The sequence below is a fragment of the Falco biarmicus genome, chromosome 3 (assembly GCF_023638135.1).
Source record: "Falco biarmicus isolate bFalBia1 chromosome 3, bFalBia1.pri, whole genome shotgun sequence".
Classification (NCBI taxonomy): domain Eukaryota; kingdom Metazoa; phylum Chordata; class Aves; order Falconiformes; family Falconidae; genus Falco; species Falco biarmicus.
In genome coordinates, this window is record NC_079290.1 from 82,902,677 (window position 1) to 82,922,697 (window position 20,021).

The 20,021-nt window shown below is 36.7% G+C and overlaps 1 protein-coding gene across 5 annotated transcripts in view; it reads right to left on the minus strand.

The window, feature by feature from the left end:
- SEMA5A (semaphorin 5A) overlaps positions 1-20,021 on the minus strand; it is a 350,205-nt gene that overhangs the window by 146,456 nt on the left and 183,728 nt on the right. For all 5 annotated transcript variants that reach the window (XM_056332052.1, XM_056332048.1, XM_056332050.1 and 2 more), the window contains exons 6-8: positions 12,139-12,201; positions 5,820-5,918; positions 4,315-4,528 (exon numbers count right to left, since the gene is read on the minus strand). In XM_056332052.1, the coding sequence (XP_056188027.1) occupies positions 4,315-4,528; positions 5,820-5,918; positions 12,139-12,201 (376 nt within the window). The remainder of the gene's footprint in view (positions 1-4,314; positions 4,529-5,819; positions 5,919-12,138; positions 12,202-20,021) is intronic.

Consider the following 20,021-nt stretch of genomic DNA (forward strand, 5'->3'; position numbering starts at 1 on the left):
CCCACTGCAGCTGTGGACTACAAATATAACTATTCATTTTCCTCTGCCCTCTAGAGCAAACAATGAGGAATTCTGCCCCTGCTGCATTTTCCAGATCAACTCCAAAGCAGTCTAATTAGAAGCACACTATAATAGTCAGCTCTGGATATGAGTTAAACTCGGTGTTACACTGAGAGCTTAAAGAGACTCAAATGGACAGCATGACAGCTGTAAATCAAGGTGTACTTTTTTTCTGAACAAAGGATTTAATTTATTTGCTATCATTTAATAATGTCCAAAGCAGGCTACTAAGGCAGACTATTCTTTTAAGGAAATACCACAAAGGTAATTTTACAATGTAGTAGCAACATACTGCCCTTTACTGACCTGAGCAGTTAGCTGAGGCTCAAGGTCTTGCTGATTGCTCTCATCAGGAGAAGAAATCAATGGAAAAGCTATCTGCTTTAGACATAATCTTCAATATGTGCTGTATTACCTCAAATTGTTTCTTTCAAGCGCAGTACTCTAACATATATTCAGAGAGAAGGAGAAAGGAAAGTAGGTAGCAGAACAACACACCTTAAAGAATAAGTTACTGGTAAGCAGTCTTTCTGCCTTCTTCATTTGTTTGTGAATAGATATATATTCACATGAGTAACTACAGGCATTAGTTTTTTCTCTGTATGGGAAGAGAAGGTCAAAACATGACATCATGAGAGGGAGAGGTGGGTTCTCTGTTTCACATTTTCAGGTTTACTATCCTGCAGCCAGCTGGGCTGTCGGATGGGGAGAGAACTGGTTTGCAGCTGTGAACTCATCTGGGTGATCATGTTCCTCTTGACTGGGAATAGTGACAGTTACAGAGTACTGACAGGGCTAGCAAGAAAGGAGAGGATAACACTGTCAGCTGATAATTTCCTTGTGAGCAACTCAACCTGTAGAACTGCTGAACTATAGTGAATGTTCAGGTCATAGCACCAAGGCAGCCTGGCTCTTCAATGGCATCTCCTCATGGAGATGACCATATGACTGTGGTCAAAACCCTGCTCACTGCATTTGGGTCAGCTGCATTTAATGTTGTCTATAGGAGTACCAGGAAGACAGAAATAGGCTCCATAAGCAAAGCATTGATTTCTTTTTGTAGGAGAGTTCTGAGGTGAAAAAAATTATAACTGGTGATCATATTCTGAACCAAAAGCTGAATATATTACTACTCTTAAAGTTAAAAAGTAATAAGTTCAATAACTACCTCCATATGCTTCTTTCCTTCATGCCTGCTTACACTCTAAAATTGTCCAAAATAGGAAAAACTTTTAGGAAGTGGGCACATATCTGTAACATTTGGCTAACTGTTCTTTCTGCCATTAAAAATTGTCAAAATTCAGGTGAGTCAAATTTCTAATACTGTCAGCAGGTTGTCTAGTGGATGAACAAACAGCATATTCAGAGACCCTGTAAGATGGCTCCACAATAACTAGCTCCAGCCAACAAGAGGATTTCCGCACTGACAGTGTTGCTGCATTGTCGATCTACCTTTTTGGATCAGTGCTTGCTCAAGATCTTTTTGTTTCACATACCATGGGGTCATTGAACTTTCCTTTTTCCTTTCAGTTATACTCTCACAGTGTATTCTTGTAGCTTACTCTTATACATATCCTGAATAATTCATAGTTTTAACCAAGCTATCCCAGCTCTTCATCACCCCAGATAACTGTTGAGTGCATCAAGAAAAATGATAACACAGAACTGAACATTCACTGACTTCTCCATACTTTACTAAGGTTAAGCACCTAATCAGAATGATGCTTAGTAACATATGCTGAAAATAACAGCTCACTTATTCAGCTGATGTGGATTCCTTCCAGGCCTATCAAACCCACAGCAGAAGGCAGGAGCTGACAATAAATACATGAATCGTTGAATCAGAAGGAATGGGGAACTCAAAGCGTATTTAAGTTGATGGCCTATTTGAGATATCTGTGATGTCAGAAGCTGAAATCACAGCATGATAATATGGGATCTCACCCCAGCCACATGGCACATCAGCTGTACTCCCCTCTCATAATGTGTGTCACAGCTCCAGTGATTAAAGACCTCCTGATGATTAAGATTAGGAAGAAAGTTTCTTCTGTGATGAAGATTCAGAGCTTCCCATGCAAAGATCCTTCACTGCAGGTTACAGTGAACACCGACAGCAGACTGCCTAAGCATACAGGCATGCCCCTTTGGACTGACTAATGGCACTGAAAAACACTGAATTCACTGAGAAGTGTGCTAGCCACTGATATCAACAATGTATTGCATAGCAATAACACATGGAGCAAGATATCAGCTGTTTTAGAGTACTGACATTGCCCCCAGAGATGATTTGAATTGGTCCAATGTGATTTGCAGAGCAGAAAAATCTAAGTTAGAAAAAACACTGCACCTCTGAGGGAAACATGGATGTAAAAGAAAAACTGACTTTAAATTGGAAACATTCAAGGCACATATGTATGCACATGCACACCTAAACCAAGGTTGAATTACAGTAACTGTCAGCTACTGCTGCTGAACAGGTATTGACTAGGAAGCTTTCAGTCTAGTTGATGCCTTACTTTTCTTGCAGAATTATCTGTGTTACTTTCTCATGGAAAGCAGAAAAATCTTCACTTCCACCTAAGCACTGAAAAACTAATGCAGTTACTTGGGGCTGAGTCACATATGAGCAGGCAAAATGACATAAAAGCAGATGAAACCCCAGCTCAAGCAGATGAACCTACAACTCTTAGCTACCCCAGAAGACACTCTCCCTCCCTTTCACAGAGGTAGCTGGGCTGCTTCCAGCCTTTTATTGGATTTGCTTGAACTGGTTCCAATTACAAAACTCATCTTGTTCTTTCTCCCCAAAGATAAAGGCCACACTTTTCCTGGTAACTTAATTCTAAGCAGTTTTGAGGCAGAAGAATGAGCTCTACCAGAGGATGCATAGGTGCAGATGAAGCTTTAAATGAAGCTTTAAATAGACAAAATGTAAATACAGTGAATCTGATTAATTAGAGCAGTCCTGGGGGGGTGGGGGGGTGGGGGTGAGATTTTAGCCCTTTGGCATCTAAACTGAAAATTCAGCGTGAAGAATTTTTTTCACTTTGACAGAAGCACCCAGGTGTGGCACAGCAATTAGTTTTGATACCACGGTTGTGTAGACAAAAGGTGCCTGAACAGGGATTTTTATACAATCTTCCTCTAATATTTCTTTTGCATTGCTGTAATTCTGCTAACTTCCATACAGTTTGGTTTTGCTCTGTTAATTAATATTCTAAAGTCAGCTCACCTTCAGAGAAGGTCACAAATTTCTCCAAGCTACCTCTGATGGCTTCTTTGTACAAGGAAAATACACCAATCAAATACACACAATTCAGCATTCAGATTATATGAGAATTAAAACATTAAAAATAAAATCTGTCACTTGCAGCTGTCCTAATGTTCTGAAGCTGGAAGGATTTATATTTGTAATTAATTTCAAACATGAGAATCATTCCATCATAACATGAAACGCTCTGTGAGAATAGTGACTGTTTTGTCATGTAGCACACATTATGAAAATATGTTTTCTTTTCTACTGGGAAAAGCATGGGAAAATTATAATATATATAATTCACATTTTATGTTAAATAATAATTTTCATTTTAGAAGAATCTGCTTCTTTTCTGTAATACATAAAATGGTACCTGGCCTTATTACTTCTCAGGAACACCTATCTGTTTACAGCTTCTTCCAGCTGGAAATCCTCATCAGGTGATGAACACCCATGACACAGGAGTGATTGCTGCAACATGATTTTATCATATGTTTTGCAGTCTAGTCCCTATCCTTTGGCCATAATAAGCATCAAAAACATCAGTCTGCCACCTAAGCAGCTTGAAAGCACAACTTTTTCTGCTTCTCAAGTCTGGGACCTGCAGGGAAAGCCAGGAGAATTCAGTCCATTCTACACTGTTAATTTTCTACATTAGGTTTTTTGAAGCGCTCAACAAAAGAATGCTCAAGGCAAGCTATTGATCTCGGCTGACTCAGCTCTGACATCTAAGCACACTGAGAGAGAGTACAGCTCATCCCTATGCCTGCAAACATGATGTACATTTAAGTGCACATCCACAAACGGCAGCTATGTTAATTAAATGCCATAATATTTATACTTGTATAATAATAAAAAAATTACTATGCAAAGTAAATTTAAGATGAGATAAACAATACTGTAAAAAAAATTCAAATTCTCAGAATGGAATTTCAAGATGGTGAATATGGAGAGCATGGGTTAAAAAGGAGGGAGTCTCACGGTCCATCAGCACTCACCATTCAGCCACTTGGAGTTGTACTGGGCAGTGCGGAGAGGAGGAAGTGCCCCCAGACTGCGATAAATAGCAGGATCTCTTCCTGGAAAATCCATGGCTGTAGCAGCATATAATTCCCCACTGGAAGTGAGAAGAGCAGTGGAGTTGTGCTGGGGACTGTAAGGACAACGAGCCATGCCACTGATTTGATCATGTATCTCTGTCAAGTTACTTAACTGTAAAAGAGTGAGAAAAAGGGATTAAAATGACCTGAAAATTATCATTTCAGCCAAGCTGCAACAACCTAAGCAAAATCCTATCATAAACACCAGTTATCTGCTTTGGTATTATCCAACAGTAATGAGCTGACCCTTATTTACATCGATCTGAAACTGTGTCATATAGGAAGTTTTACTGTAGTGTTGTCTGATCTCACTTTTGCCCCTTTGGTATGTAAAACATGCAAGTTAATCGTTAGCCCCCATGACTAAAATGTTTTCTATTAGAAGCGACTCAAAAATTAATTATCTCTTCACAGACTGTTATTATGAAAAAGAAAACCAGATCTGATTGCCAGAATCAGCTAAGGTATTCACCACTGCAAGTCGTCAGACAATAACAGAAATAATCTATTACTCATTTTGTTGGTGTGTTTTAGGGGAGAACCTTACATGAAAAATGAGCTTACAAAAAGGAGCTTTCCTGTTCAGCAGAACTATCTCTCTGATTTAGTAGCCCTAATACTTTCAGCCATAAACCACAGGTTGATGTTAATATGTTATTTGAAAATAAAGGTACAATAGGTTTAAATAAAATAAATGTGCCAAGGAGGGGTTTTTTTGTGATATAGCTATGCTTCGTATTTAAACATCTCTCCCTTCCTGAAATAAATAGCCAGATTAGTCCAAACAGTGACATTTTGATTTTTATTATGACTATTATTGATCCTTAATGGACTCTCTTTCTCTGATACACATAAATTACAGCTAGGTGGGTTGGTGTTTTTTTTTCAGAAAGAGAATGGCAAATCTTCTCAACCAACATTTCTCATTCTCACCAGTCAGCAGTCAGCAATACAGGTACTCTCATTTTCAGAACTACACATACACAGTAGGCAGCTAGCAAAACTATATTATTTTTTTTTAACAAAACTATATTTAGTTAAACTAATTTAAAAAAAAATTAACAAAACTATAAAAAACATTTTATAACTACACAAGTTGATGCCAACCAAACTTGATAGAGTGGCAGAAGTCTTAGAAATAACTAAGTTCATGAAAATTGGCATATAGGAGGAACTGAGCTGATCATAGCTGTGCTCCCCCCAACAGCTGAAGAAAAGAATTCAAGACGACATCATCAGTTAACTCTCCCCTTTGGCCTGTCACTAGCTGAATCAGCCTTTTACACATCAGCTCAAATATCAATATGCAAATAACATGGACCCAACCACAGCATGCTCTGCCTTTTAATCTGCTGGATCAGAATGGGGACTTGAGTTTTTGGGATGAAACATCTGACTCATACCGTCCGATTGGTGCAGATCGGAGTGAATGCGTTGGTTCCACAGGTGAAGAGATGGTTGCCTCCAACAAGAAGCACTCGAATGTAGTTCTGGCATTCCTCCTGCCATGCAGAAAACAAAGACTATATTCAGTGATACTTCAAAGGATAGAGGAGAGTAGTTATGATTTTCTGTCCATGGTCATGTATTCACACATAAAAAATTAGGTGACCAAGGCTTAAGCATACCTGATGTGTTAGCAAACAAGATATACACAGATTTCCTAATTACAACACATGCATACATCAATCTTTGTGAAATTTCTTAATAGGGTAACAATAAACCTCTTCAGTACTGAAGATTTCTTCTAAGTGTATCTTTCAAAGGTTTAGCTAAACTCTGAAGTGATAGATGCTGACTTAAATAATACACTGCTGCCTCGAGATCAGATGCCATTTTCAAAAACAGATCAGGCCAAGGGAGGAAGTTGTAAGGAAAACAGGAGAAAGAACGGGTTGTCAGTAACATGAGCATGTTGAAACCAGTACGAATAAAAATATTAAAGTATTCAGATGCAGATTTGTCAGTACCAGTTTCACAATTTGCACAATCTGAAGAATCTACATTGCTGTTATTTCATTATCTCAATACATAGATGCTCACCCCTGAGGAAGAGTTTTACATGTTTTTTACCCCACTAGGATGTGTGAAGGCTTTATGATATTCATTTCTCTCATTTCAGGAGCTAGAAATCACAGCAATTTCTACTGTTTATTCAGACAGAAAGCTTTTTTCTGCAATAATAAAAATCTCCCAGAACTATATGTAGGAAAGTTTTAAACACTCCTCCTGCAAAAATCAATATCCTTATCTGATAAAATGAACAAAATCGATTATATACTTGGAAAAAAGAAAGTTTCCTGGAACTTTCCATTTGAATGCTCTGTAACATTCATTCACAAGATAGTCTCATGTAAAACATGAGATACATGAAAATACATCTAGGCAATTCTAAACAGATATTAAATGGAATCATGTAAGTAAATCCATGCAATAGTAATAGTGCAGAAGTCCCATTATCTGGCCTACAGTTATATTAAATGTATTGCTTGTTTATCTTTAAAATAGACTTTTATCCTGAAAGACAAGAAATATAATCCTGAATAAATTGAACAGGCACAAAATAGACTGCAAAGAAAGATGGGCAAAATATTTTAAAGATTTCTGAGAAAACTCTCAGAATTTATTGTCTATACCTTTCCTCATAAAAAATAAAGTCAAAATAAACCTTGGAGAAATTTCCCTGTAAAACCTCAGAAAAAAACCTACCTCTGTGAAAATACCACTCAAAACCACATTTGCATTAGTTTCTCCTGAAAATGTAGCTTTTAAATGCTTCTGTTTGGGTCTTTAAAGGCAAGTGTCAAACACCTTAGAATTAAGATTCGATTCCCACTGAGTAAAAACACATCTTTATCTTGAACTTAACAAACTTACAGAACTTAATATTCTTTAAACCAAACAGAAACTAACATGCAGCCATATAACAGAGCTGGGTAGTGCAAGCCTTTTAAAAAGTAATTATTTCACTTCTGGACAGATCCCCTGTTGCGAGTTGTTTTAAGTACACAAAAAAAAAAGAAAAAAAGAAAAAAAAAAAGACCGGAATTCCTTCTTTTTCTTGCTGGAAGAGTGCTTGGGAAGGTTCATAGACTGTAACAGTAATTTATTCTTCTATCCTGCCCTTTGCAGCAAGCCATGGAATGTAAGTGTAGGAAAAATAAGTGGGTTCTGACATTACAACCCATGCAACCTCTCCTCTTCATATTCCAGAGCTCCCTGAAATACTGCCGTTGCCAAATTACTTGCATGCTGATCACCCACTCTTTCTGTTCAGAAATAATGTTTATTTTTTTAAACTCTGAAATTCCTGTGATTCACAAGATTCTTCTCTTTAATGTGTCCAATTCCTCTGCCAACTTGATAACAATCCGTATGGCAACAGGGCAAATAAGATATATCAAATTTTTGTTGGGTATATATTACAACAAAATCAAAACTGAAATAATAGCTTTTATAATTGGCTATTTTATTAATATGATGAATCCACAATAATACAAAACACATTTTAAAAAACTAGTCATGAATAAAACAATCACCACCCAAAAACACATAGAAAAAGGACTCCGTTATTTAGTCTTTTGATCAGAGTAACTTCTCACTCTGAAAAGCTCAATTTTCAGGTGCCCAAAAAAGATATGTGTTGTAGAAGTGGCAATAGTGAAGCCAAAGGACTTCAAAGAACTTTTTAGTTCAGAGGGTGGTGGTAGGTTTGGTGGCCATCTTTTATGTAGTCTTATTCTCCAGTTTATCTTGACCTCTATGCCATATACCTTCCCAGACTCTTATAAAAATACCTCTGAAAGAAAGAAATTAATTTACCCAGTACTTTCCACTTCTACACCAGTATACCTGAAACAAAATTCAACTATTAGAAAGAATTCAACACCCAAGCAGGCTAGGTTGCTACTTAAGTTTAAGACCAACTTGACAGTTCAAGAACAATCTGGCTGCATATGGTTATCCATTTGCAGCAATGTTTCTTGTACAGGCTAACATTTTAAACACATCTGTGTTTAATTTTTTAATACTTTTATTGAAGGTTCAGATGCTAACACACACAGCCATTAGAATCTTAAATAAGCAAGGAATAAGAAACTTTTCTTCAATTGTATTATTTTTTAATCTCTCTTTGGTTTATTGCATTTTTGCTGTGTGCACTTATATTTTTCCTTCCTAACAGTCCCTACCACAAGTGGCAGTATGAGTGGCCAAATTTATTCTCTTAACCCTGTGTGGTGTTTTAGACTTCTAAATATGCATGCTGGCCACAAGGACATAATTTTGTCTGGCTCACTCTTGGAGCCACTAGGTTTTTTAAGCAACAGATTACATTGGTGGATAAATGCCTGAAGTCTCAGTAACAAACATCAGCATTCAAAAGTCAAGCACACATTACACTGTCAAATGTGACAGATGTCCCTATCTATTTTCCCCTTCAGCTCTTTTCCCTCATTGGCTCCTAAAGCATAAACCTCAGAACAACTACTACTGTTTACAGCTAGAGGCAAAAATTCTGTGCAGCTTCTTTCTCAAGAACAAAACAAAACCAAAAAAAAGTTGTGTTTAACTGACCATTATCTCAAAACTACTAGAGTTGCTTCAGGGTTCAAAGCTAGTTTCTGGTTTCAGGGCACTCCATCAGCAAACTGACTTTCAGTTTTGCTGCCTGAGGTCCTTGCCCCCATGCTGCTCTGTGGTTAGCAGAGCTTCAAGAGAAACCAGGATGTGAATGAATAACTTATCCACAGCCATCCTTGTAATCCTCATCTCTCCTTCGCCACAGCCTGGGCTGGCCTTGTCTCCAGTCTTTCCTGTCCCTTCCCTACAGTCACATATGTCAGCCTTGAAATCTGAAATCACCCTGAGAAATGTCACAGAAATGCAGCCTCCAGCAACTCTCCAATTTGGGCTGGATCTATTTATACAGGAAAAACGAAGCAAGCAGTTTTTCTGGTGACAGTAACCGGAATTGTGTCTCCCAGGAGACTTCCTGTGAAGAGGGACAATTCACCGTAGCGCTGGAGTGAGTTCCTCCTGGTCTGATAATCTCAGTTTTTCCAAAGGAAGGCTTTCATGGTTTGACTAGGAAAAGGAGCATGCCACCTATCAGGTGCTTTCCTCATCTGCAAGTCTTCCTTATGCACAGAGCATGGTGACCTTGTTTTAGACTTGGACATAAGGCAATAAATGACAAACATCATTAGGCTGTCCTTTCTCTGGCCATAAATCTACCCTTTGATTTTAACCTCGATCAATTAATGAAAGCAAAAGAGGCATGAAAAGTTCAAAAAGACAGTTGTCATTCAATCTGTGTAGGTTGCCTCAGTCAATCACTCTGCGTTCTGCAGCAACTCCCACGTGAAACTTTCAGGCCACAAAGTCTGCACGCACAAAAAAAAAAAAGCCCAAAAAAAAACCCAACCAAAAAAAACACCCACACCTCTGTGGTAACAATAAGAAAAGAACTATTTCCTCCCAGGATTACCTTCCGATATAATGAAATATAAGGATTGGACTTCTCTTCTAGATTGTGAATGAGGAATAAGGCTATGGATACATATGAAACACTAAATCTTTACCTAACTAGTAACACTAATAAGTAACAATCTCAGAGGCCATTATTAGTTTTACAGTCACAGCACAACTTCCAATCACCAGCTGCTTCAAAAGTGTGTGATGAGCATGAATAAAAATCTGCACATACATACTACACTAAGGTCCATTCTTAAATGCATTTCATCAGTGTTGAGTATTTCTACTAGCAAAATTATTTAATAGCAACATATGCTTCTGCACTGTTGAATTGGATGTGGATTTTACACCATGAACAGTATTGTCAATGTAATATTCAAAAGTACTATAGTCTCAAATTCACCATTACTTTCATCCATCATGTTACACCACAATCACTGCACTGTGACTTTCAGACAAGCTGAATGTTATTCTCACAGTTCTAAACTTGGAAAATCACTGCAAAACAAAGGCATAAACGCTTAGTTACACATTGCATTCCTATCAGTATAGTTTCTACTGTATGTGCACCTTGATCAATGAAATCTGTCATATTCTGTTGTCACTTGAGCATACCCTATTACTTCAGAGTAGTGACATCTGAAAGCTAAGGATGAAGGCTTGAGAGATATATTACCTGAAGAAGCATAAAACTTCTAGGGATAAATAACAACTTAGAAAATTAAACATTTGCTTAAAATATGAGGTCCCAAAAGTTAGTTCTTATCTCTCCACAAACTGACAAGATTCTAGTAAGCGTTTTGATCTATAATCTATTTCTGCCATTAAAGCCTTCACACATAACTTGAGTCACCAGAATTTGTCTACTCAAATCAGAAATCTTTAAGTAAAATCTTACCCATTTCTTTTATCTAACTATTAATAATATATATATATATATATATAATTCTATATACCAAGCAAATCCTGCACTTCAATGGCTAGTGATCAGTAACTCCTAAATACTCGTTTTCACACACTGGGATGGAAAGAAAGGGAATGGAGGACAAAGAAGACCATTCTTAATGCCTTTTCCCAGTACAGTGAACACATTTCTACAGTGGAAGATGTTCCTCCATAAAGACAATCATCATCTATGTACAAAGCTTTATATTCACTACACTTGCTTCCCCCCCGCCCCCAAGTAATTCTGTCTTTTTCTCTCCTTGTGGTTTAACGTGGGCCTGCTTCTGAGGTAAGGATATTCTTCCTCTTTAATTTCAAACAGAAATGGATAAGCCAATGGTACATTGCAAATTTATTTTCCAAAACAGTAAAAATGCTGGAAATGAACTGTTCAGTGGGAGAATTTTAAAAGTCAGTGATTAGACAACCATGCAGAAGAGACTCCTCCTCTACTAGATGTATAAGCTTTTGGAATATATTTTTGAAGGTTGGAGATTTTTTATTTATATTTGTACATCAGTAATGTATGCTGACACATCTGACATGTTCTACTGAATGTGGGTCCTGAAAGCAAGTGTGCTTTTATGCAGTTGTTGCTGTTGATGGGTTTTCCCTTTAACTCTATTAACTTTAATCATTAAACATTATAATATTTACAAACATAAGTTGCATGCATTTCTAACTGCTTTAATAATTAATTTGATAACTAGCTTCAGCTTAGGACAACCACAAAAGAACACTGCATCGATAGAGGTTCCATCTCAGCATGACACTTGCCTGTGCTGAATAAAAGAAAGTGTAGTTGACCTGATAAGAAATTAGTTCTGAATACTAAAAATATATCAAGTCCCATGTCTAAAAAGTTAGTAAATTTCATAGTATTTTCTGTATAGTACTGTAGATATGAAATATAAAAGTTCCTAAAATCACATCTAATACACAGGGAAATAAATTGAGGATTTTACAAAGTAATTACACAGTTATTTAGGACTTACAGAACTGAAAATGAAATGAGAATACAGTCCATTACATATGACATGTTGTAGAGTCAAAACAGCAAATTGTTGGAAACTAAAGTTCTTGACCATTTCAGGAAAGAATGACTTGACTGGAACTCTCACCCCACACTCTCTATATTATTTTTTTATTCCTTTGCTTACACATCAGTGTCAGACTCCTTTCCTACAACCCTCTTCAGAAAGGGAGACAGTAAAAATGCAAAAGGTAGAGATTTATACACTGAATTATACCTGCTATTAACATATACATTTTCTTTAAGCAGAACACTTGTCTCGTGCTTACCTTTGATTTACCTTTACTGTAACAGGCTCTTTTAGTAGCTTCATCACATTGCCATTCCACTGCCTGCAACCAACAGGAGTTAGTTAGAAATGCGGGGAACACAGAAATACAAACCTCAGAGCTATCTAAGCCCATGCTTGAGATATGTGCTTCAGGCATACTGATGATTAGCTGTGGGTGATTCTATCCATAACTGCCTTATATGCTTTATCTCCTTAGGAATGTAGTTTTGCTCTTGATGGTTTTTCAATGTCTTAATCCAAAATCAAGCTGACAGTCCTCGTGATTAACTGTATCTACCACTACAGCAAAAATAACCACAGTCAGATTTGATGCTGCTTAGCCACTTTTTTATGAGTCTTATTAAAGTAAGTGGTCAGGAACACAAAGAAAGCCTGAACTTTTCTCCCCAGCAGATCTGGGCTGCATCACAACCGTATCTGAGGTCAGCTCTGCTGAGAGACCTTGAACCATGGGAAAGTGTGCCCTGTTGTGTTTTTTGCAATATTTATCTCAAGCATCAAATGGAGATTTTAGTTTCTCGAGGTATGACTGCATCACTAAACATCCGTTCAGAGAAAGAAACAGGCAGACACAAGACAACAGTGAAATGGAGCACTGCAAAGCAGAAACAATTTATCCCCATTTTTGAGCTGTCTCTCTGCTTCAACCAATTTATGCCAGGACTGTAATGCCTAGTCTGCATTACTACAGTTTCACTGCATGATTTAATTCCAATTATTTCCATATTAAACATTCAACAGCTATGACTTACGAACTTTATTGTTCAGTGGAGCAGGTCGTGTGCTCGGTGTTTATGTGCCAGCACATGTACATATTGGAATGCCTGTATATGCTGTGTAGTTAAAGTGCATTTTAAATCATTCTGCATTCTTTCACCTCGACAGTGCACATCCACATATTCTTTAGGTAAAAATGCCACAAAGCACTTCACGTTTTATCCGGATGAATTGAGATTTCAAAACTAACTACTATTGCTTAACTATTGAAACCACAGCTTTTTCATTTTTATTTACCAGGAAATAAAGAAAGACAGTTCATTCAGATTTAATATAGGTAATCTTTTGTACCTGTCTTTAATGGAGACTATATTAATAGCAAGCAGACTCTATAATTAATAAAAATAATAGGGTGAAAGCCCATTTAAACTAAGGGGGAAAATGTCTTCAGAGTATACTATGTAGTACTCTTTGATTTGTGTTTCAAGTCCAAGTATAAGCTTTTTCATTTCAGGAAAAAAAGACTTAGGAAAACTAATGTCATTACTTCTCTTCCTCCACCCCAAACCTTCCTATTTATAGCATTTACTTTTGAAGACGAACGATTACAGCATTATTAGGGAATATACTGAAAACTTCTGGAAGAACCCACTTGTGAATGACCCTAGCGTTTATAGCAAACTGTATCTAGCAGCAGGAAAGTTATCTCATACCGACTTAGATAAAAAAGCAACTGTGTGTCAGACAAAAAAGCAGCAATTACTTAACTCTATTGATTCTGTAATGCAAAAAGCAATTTATGTCCATAGTGAAGATCACAGTACAAAAGACTGCTTTTGGATGACCAACATAAGTTCCTAAGCAACCATTAGGACACACTGAATCTATATGTTGTATGGCACTACATAAAAGTATCTAATAGTGAATATATCACCTATAAACAATACAAAAAATTTCAAATGCCTGGAGAAATGCAAGAGTTACCAGTAGGAGGTCAGAGGAGAAAGACAGTGGAGTACAGGTGACTAAAGGGAAGGTCTGAAGGGAAGTTTTTGCCAAAACTGAACTGAGAAGAACATTCAACCATGAACAGCAGGAAGAAAGAAGACAGAAAGATGTCATTAAAGGTCAATGTTTATTAGTGAATCAATTTTGAGTAACAAAATACCAAACTTTGAATTGGCTCTAAGTCCATAGTAAAAGAGTAATTTGAAGGAGAAGGATATGAAGTGCAAAAATTACAAAATGTCGCAATTCAAGCAAATTAAGTACATTTCTTAGGTGCTGAAAGTTTTGGAAAAGAAAATCAACAGACTTTGGAGATGGGAAATTTAGAAGCCAAAAGTGGGAGTTCTTCAAGATTTCCATAAAATCTGAGAAAAGCATACATAAGATCTCGCCAGCAGATCATGCTTGAAGAATCTGGGGACTCCAAGCACATAATAATGCAAGTAAAATTTAGGACAAGCCAGGCAAAAGCTTCATTAATCTTGATGATCATGACAGACCACTGGGACTGCCTCTCCCCCTCTGCTCCCCTGTTCTCTGCCAAGTGATTGCAGAGACCCAGCCTATACACTGTTTCAGAAAAAAGGTAAGAGGTGAAGAAAACCAGTCATCACTACATTAGCAAAGCCAGGTATCATCCCTGGAGGCATGGACTCCTTAAGGAGCTTGCTAACTGCCACACTTCTAAGAAGGAATCAAACAGTAAAAAACATGGCAATATAGATATATAGCTCTTGATGGACCCTGTACCAGTGGCACACCCAGTATTAATTTAGCTCAGAAGTGGTGTGTTGGAAACAATCACAGACTGTCAGCTTTTAGTCAAACGTTCTTTTAGATGGGATGAATGTCTTAGCTGAAGATCTCTCATATCTTAAATATTAATAATTTTGCCACACATCATAAAACCACTAATACCATTATTAGCGTAACTGAAAATAAACTTTCTTTTCTCTCTTTGAGAATGCATAGGTTTAAATAAAGATATTAAATATTAATACATTATGTAATATTTCTGGACACCATAGTTAACAGTACGTACAAGAATCCAAATGAACTACTGTAACTATGTATTAATAAATTAGTTTGCGAGCTAACCAAATAGCAAACTCCCTGGGAAAACCCTGTCCACAACAACATATGCCAAAGGAGTAATATTGTCTGGACAAGAAATAAATGCAGACACACTGGTGACAAAGCTAAGTGCCATCTTTGAAATCAAGTGTATTTATAGTCCTATAACCCTGGGGTCCACTGCTGGAGGAGGTGATAACAAAGCACCCTGCAAATGAAGTACATTACAAACACATCTGAAGAGAGCTGAGTAGTTCAAACTGTTGTACCCTGGTCCCTAAGGTTCCTGCAGAGTTCAGTAACACATACATATGTCCTGTTGCTGACTAAATAAATGAAAACAGCGGGTATGGACAACATTTCTATATATAGCTATTTTTTTTTCTTCTAATCTTGAAGAAATTTGGGGGAGTTTCCCACAAAGTGAAAATGCGGATATTCAACACAGCCTACTTATACAGGGGGAGATAGGAGGAAAATTCCTCAAGTTAAATGTCATTTCAGTGTGGAAAAAAGAGAAGAAAAATGTGTCCTGAATCTTCAGCACACAAAGACAAAACAAAATTTCCCAACAGAATACTAACAATGTGGGTTTTGTCAGTAGAATATTAAGATTGTAAAGTTTTAATTCTGAAAGACCAGATGGACACATACAGATTGCGTTGTTTTAGAAGGCAAGCACAAACCCATGTTTACTTAAAGATGTTACTGTTATCTACTGCTTCTGTTAACTTGTCATATTCTCCTGCTTGATACCGTTTGCTAATACTTCCATGAAGTTCAGATAAGCAGTGAAAATATGACATGCATACCATGATGGATATTTGATCCACTACGAAGGCCTACACAGCTAGATTTTATGCTGTTAGGATCTTTTCTTTCCTACATCTCTGAATAAGAAGTTCCAATTTTCACATGGCACAATACAACCCTCAGCAGTCTGTGCATTGGTTTTAATTAATATTATAATTCTGCTTAAGCTGGGAACAAAATTCATTGAACCAAATTATAGACACTCATGTTTCTTTGCTCTGGGGAAAGAGGAAACAGGGATTTGAATATTAGTGCTAGAGAAAATAAGGACAGGTAGTACATCAGCTACTGCTATGCATCTCCACAACGAATGTAGCTGCATTGGTTAAGAAGGAGGGTTTAAGGCAGCACATCAGTCTGCTTCTGAGCAAGCTGACATTATTTACAGCAGCATGGCTTTTACAATTCCTGCTATCAATATGGTCTTTCAAGGACCTCTATAAATTTAAAGCCTTGTCTTAGTTGTTTCTAATTTCCCAATCCCCAGCATAACTACATTCTAGTAGACATAAATAAACCTTAATTACATAAGTCACCAGTAAAGCACTGCAAAATATATGCAGTGAGATTTTTAGTCCTGTGAAAGTCAGTGTGGCCAACTCTAAAGACTGAACTTGACAGGTACAAATTGAACTTGACCCAGTGTACTCTGATGAGGAAGTCACTGTTCGCTTTTGAATACATACCATTTTCTTCAATACAAAAAAAACCTCACAATCCACCAAGCTCCACACAGGTTTGACATAAAATCAGACTGAACAGAAACATCACTTCAGTGCACACAACTCTAAGTTTGAACTCACATTTCAAACTGATGGCAGGCATCTTTTTGTAAAAGCTGAATTGTAAATAATTATAACAATGTTGTAAACATTACATTGTTGATGTTTGTACAGTGTTTCAAAGACTTCAGATGAAATCGCTCCTGGCATTTTCAAGGGGTAGTGGGAGGAGAGAAATTCCAGCCACAGAAGAAACAAATTCCAAGTCAAGTTATAGAATGAAACTATTATCTTCCAAATGAAGAAAAATATACATAGAGCACCCACCTATTTTAAGTTAAAATTTACAGTATTAAAATTAATCATATTCTTTTGAACAAAAAATGTATTTCAGTACCTTCTCTGTTTGAATGGATGAATTATAAGAGTCTTGCTTAAAAGTTAAACTATTGTACCTTCAGCAAACAAATTAAATAAATGCAGAGAAATTAGCTCCAATGGAAACCAAAAGAAAATCCACAATCTAAACTGATTTATCCAAATACCTTAGAAAAACACTAAAAGAAAATCATGAAAGGTGTAGAAGCAGTTAATAATGTTCACATGTCACTCCCATTTAAGAAGTAACTGTCAAGGCGTTCTCTTCATGCCCAACATGCAGTGGCAAACTAAGTCCCCAGGCAAGACATCTGGAGGTCCCTTCCAATCTAAATTATTCTATGATTTTTTTTAAAAAATTACAAAATACAGAAGGAAAAATAATAACCAAAACACTAAGTAGTTTACTTTAATATACCTCCTTTCTACAATTATAACTTCAATTAGTAAATGCAGACAGGAAATTTGAAATTTGAACACAGTCAAGAAAGGGCTGGTCTATTAGAATGTGTTAAGTGAGGTATGTATTAGTTGTACTTACAGGTCAACAAAAACCACTTGGCTTTCACCTGCAGTGGAAGCTGCACACGTAACCAAGTACAATCAGATCTCCTGGAAGAACTATGCTGCTATAGCATAACATATATATGATATACTCATAACATATGCATGTAGACAGGTATGTATTCATATGTATTTCTATATATGAACCTCTTTAAAGTATAGAAACAGAATGTACTATTACATTTCATAGAGAAAGAAGTTAATTAGTCAAGAACCAAAAAATGAACAGAACAGTATTCCAGACAGATGGTCCTGCACTTCTTAGGCAGATGGCTCTGCTAATTAGATACTGGCAAAAATAACATTAAAGAAGATGGTTTAATTACACAATGCCAAAAATTAACAACTACATGATATTTCCTTTTTTCTTTTTCATTATCTGCTTGATTTCATCTCTTATATCATGTATTTAAACAATAGTCTGGGGAGTTGGGGTATAATGGCAATAACCATAATAATATATGTCTGCAAACATGAGTAATATTGCCTTATTGTTCGCATCAGCCCAGCAATGGAATGGCTTCAAAATGTTGTGACTTGTTTGGCGAGGGTGTCTTGCAGCCTGTCTAATTAGCTCTCAGTGAACATGTATGCTGGAGTCCAAAAGCTGAGTTTAAAGAGGCCATAAAGAAAGTGTCAGAATCATAAACACAAAGAATGTAGCCAAAGAGAAGTATACCAGCAAGACATTAGCAGCAAATTAGCAGCCACAGAGTTAGTGGTGGTTTCAATGGTTACCAGAAATTTTAAGGCGTGCTTCGGTATAATGACATCCTTCCTTCCAGCAAATATGTAAAGCCACTTAAGAAAGATTTATGCCTCTCTATACTTCACAGGAACCCTTTTCCTTGCTTTCCACAGAGTCGTGACCCCTTGTCCTTGCAGCCATTATTGCTGGACCTGCTTAGCTTGCCAATGGGCTCCTGACAAACAGTCAACTTCAGAGAATGATCATTCTCTGGGGGAAAACCCACAGTAAAATATTAAAAAGGGACTTCCCTTTAACATAGCTTTCGCTTTTAGTTCACCTAAAAGGAAAAGCTGGTTTCTGGGGGCTAAAGGCAACCTGGTTAGGCTTTCATATGAAGTAATAGCCAGCACTTCATACAAGAAGTCCAACACCGTATGGACAACTTTACTATTTGGCTACAGTCACTGCAGTCTCTTGCCACCAATTACCACATGTAACAGCCAGTTCTCCTGGGAATAACATTATGTGTGTTTTCATTTGTTCAGAACCAGCTTTTACTGTTCATCCACATTTAGAAAATTACAGTTTCTTATAAAGTAAGCAGTGTGAAATATATGAAAATAAACATCAAATCATGCTTGAATTTTCCAGGGTTTGGAATTCAATAAGAACTAAGACCCCCTGATGGATATATAATTTCAATCTTAAACCAAGTAATATATGAAGTTTTATATGGCTTCAAGGAGGTGATGTCAACTTAATTTTATTTCAAATACACTGGTCTGAAGTATATAAAAAAAAATTGAGGAGAGAAGTACATACTCTGCCAAAGCACAAAGCAGCCAAAGTTTTAGCTAGCTTATTTTATTGACTATGCATAGAAATAGTTGTTGAATTTTTTTTTTAAAAAAAAAAAAGTTAATATTATAGAAGAATTTAGACTTATTAAGACTTTCACAAGCCCTCATTGTTGGGCTATTGTATTGACTTTAATGATACAAGTCTGCCCAAGACTGAACTTTCACAACTGCCACCTACCTATCCACCTGTGCATTGCCCTCTGTCTCCTCCAAAGACTTCTAAATGTAACAAAACACCCATTTGGTTTATTTATAACAGAGACAGGTTTACAGAGGGAAATGCAGTTCCAAACCTGGAAGTTAACAATCCAAAACTTGAGTGTGTTCAGAACTAGGGCTTTTAGTCCTGCTCCCAGAGTTATTAAACAAACAAACAAACAAACAAACAAACAAACAAGCAACAAAAAAAAAAAACATTGCACCATGACTTTCAAAGTTTTGAATGTTCCAATCTGGTGTTTTGAAGCTTTTCCAGCTTTTATGGACATTTAAAAACTGAATGCAGAATTGTGCTGAAGGGGTAAAACAACAAAATGTTCTTGCATTACAAAACTTGGCAGCCATTCAGCAGGTAGGAATGAGATTTCATAACATAGTTTTAATGCACATTCTGAAATTATACTACATATAGTAAATTTAATGTATTGAATAAATTAGATGTGAATCCTTTAAGCTTTAACATCTGTGTTAACATACTGAGTTTTAAAGTGTTTCCTGCTTTTTGGCAAATAAGATTGATTTTAGTATGCTCCAAGACCTTTTGAAAGTAACATTTCATTTATTTTTTTTTACAAATAGTGTTTTAAAGTTTTAGGTGCTGATGAGAAATGTCAGGATTCTCTTTATTTCAAGGAAGTGAAAGATATTTCAATGTAATTTCATACCCCTCACCCTCCTAGGTTAAATAACAGACTAAGTGGAAAAAAGTCCCCTGGCACTGGAGTGCCACAAAATGTTGGTTTGGACCTTAAGCAGGCGCAAGTAGAAGTTTATTTTCCTGTACACCTGCTCATTGATGCTAAGAAACATGGAA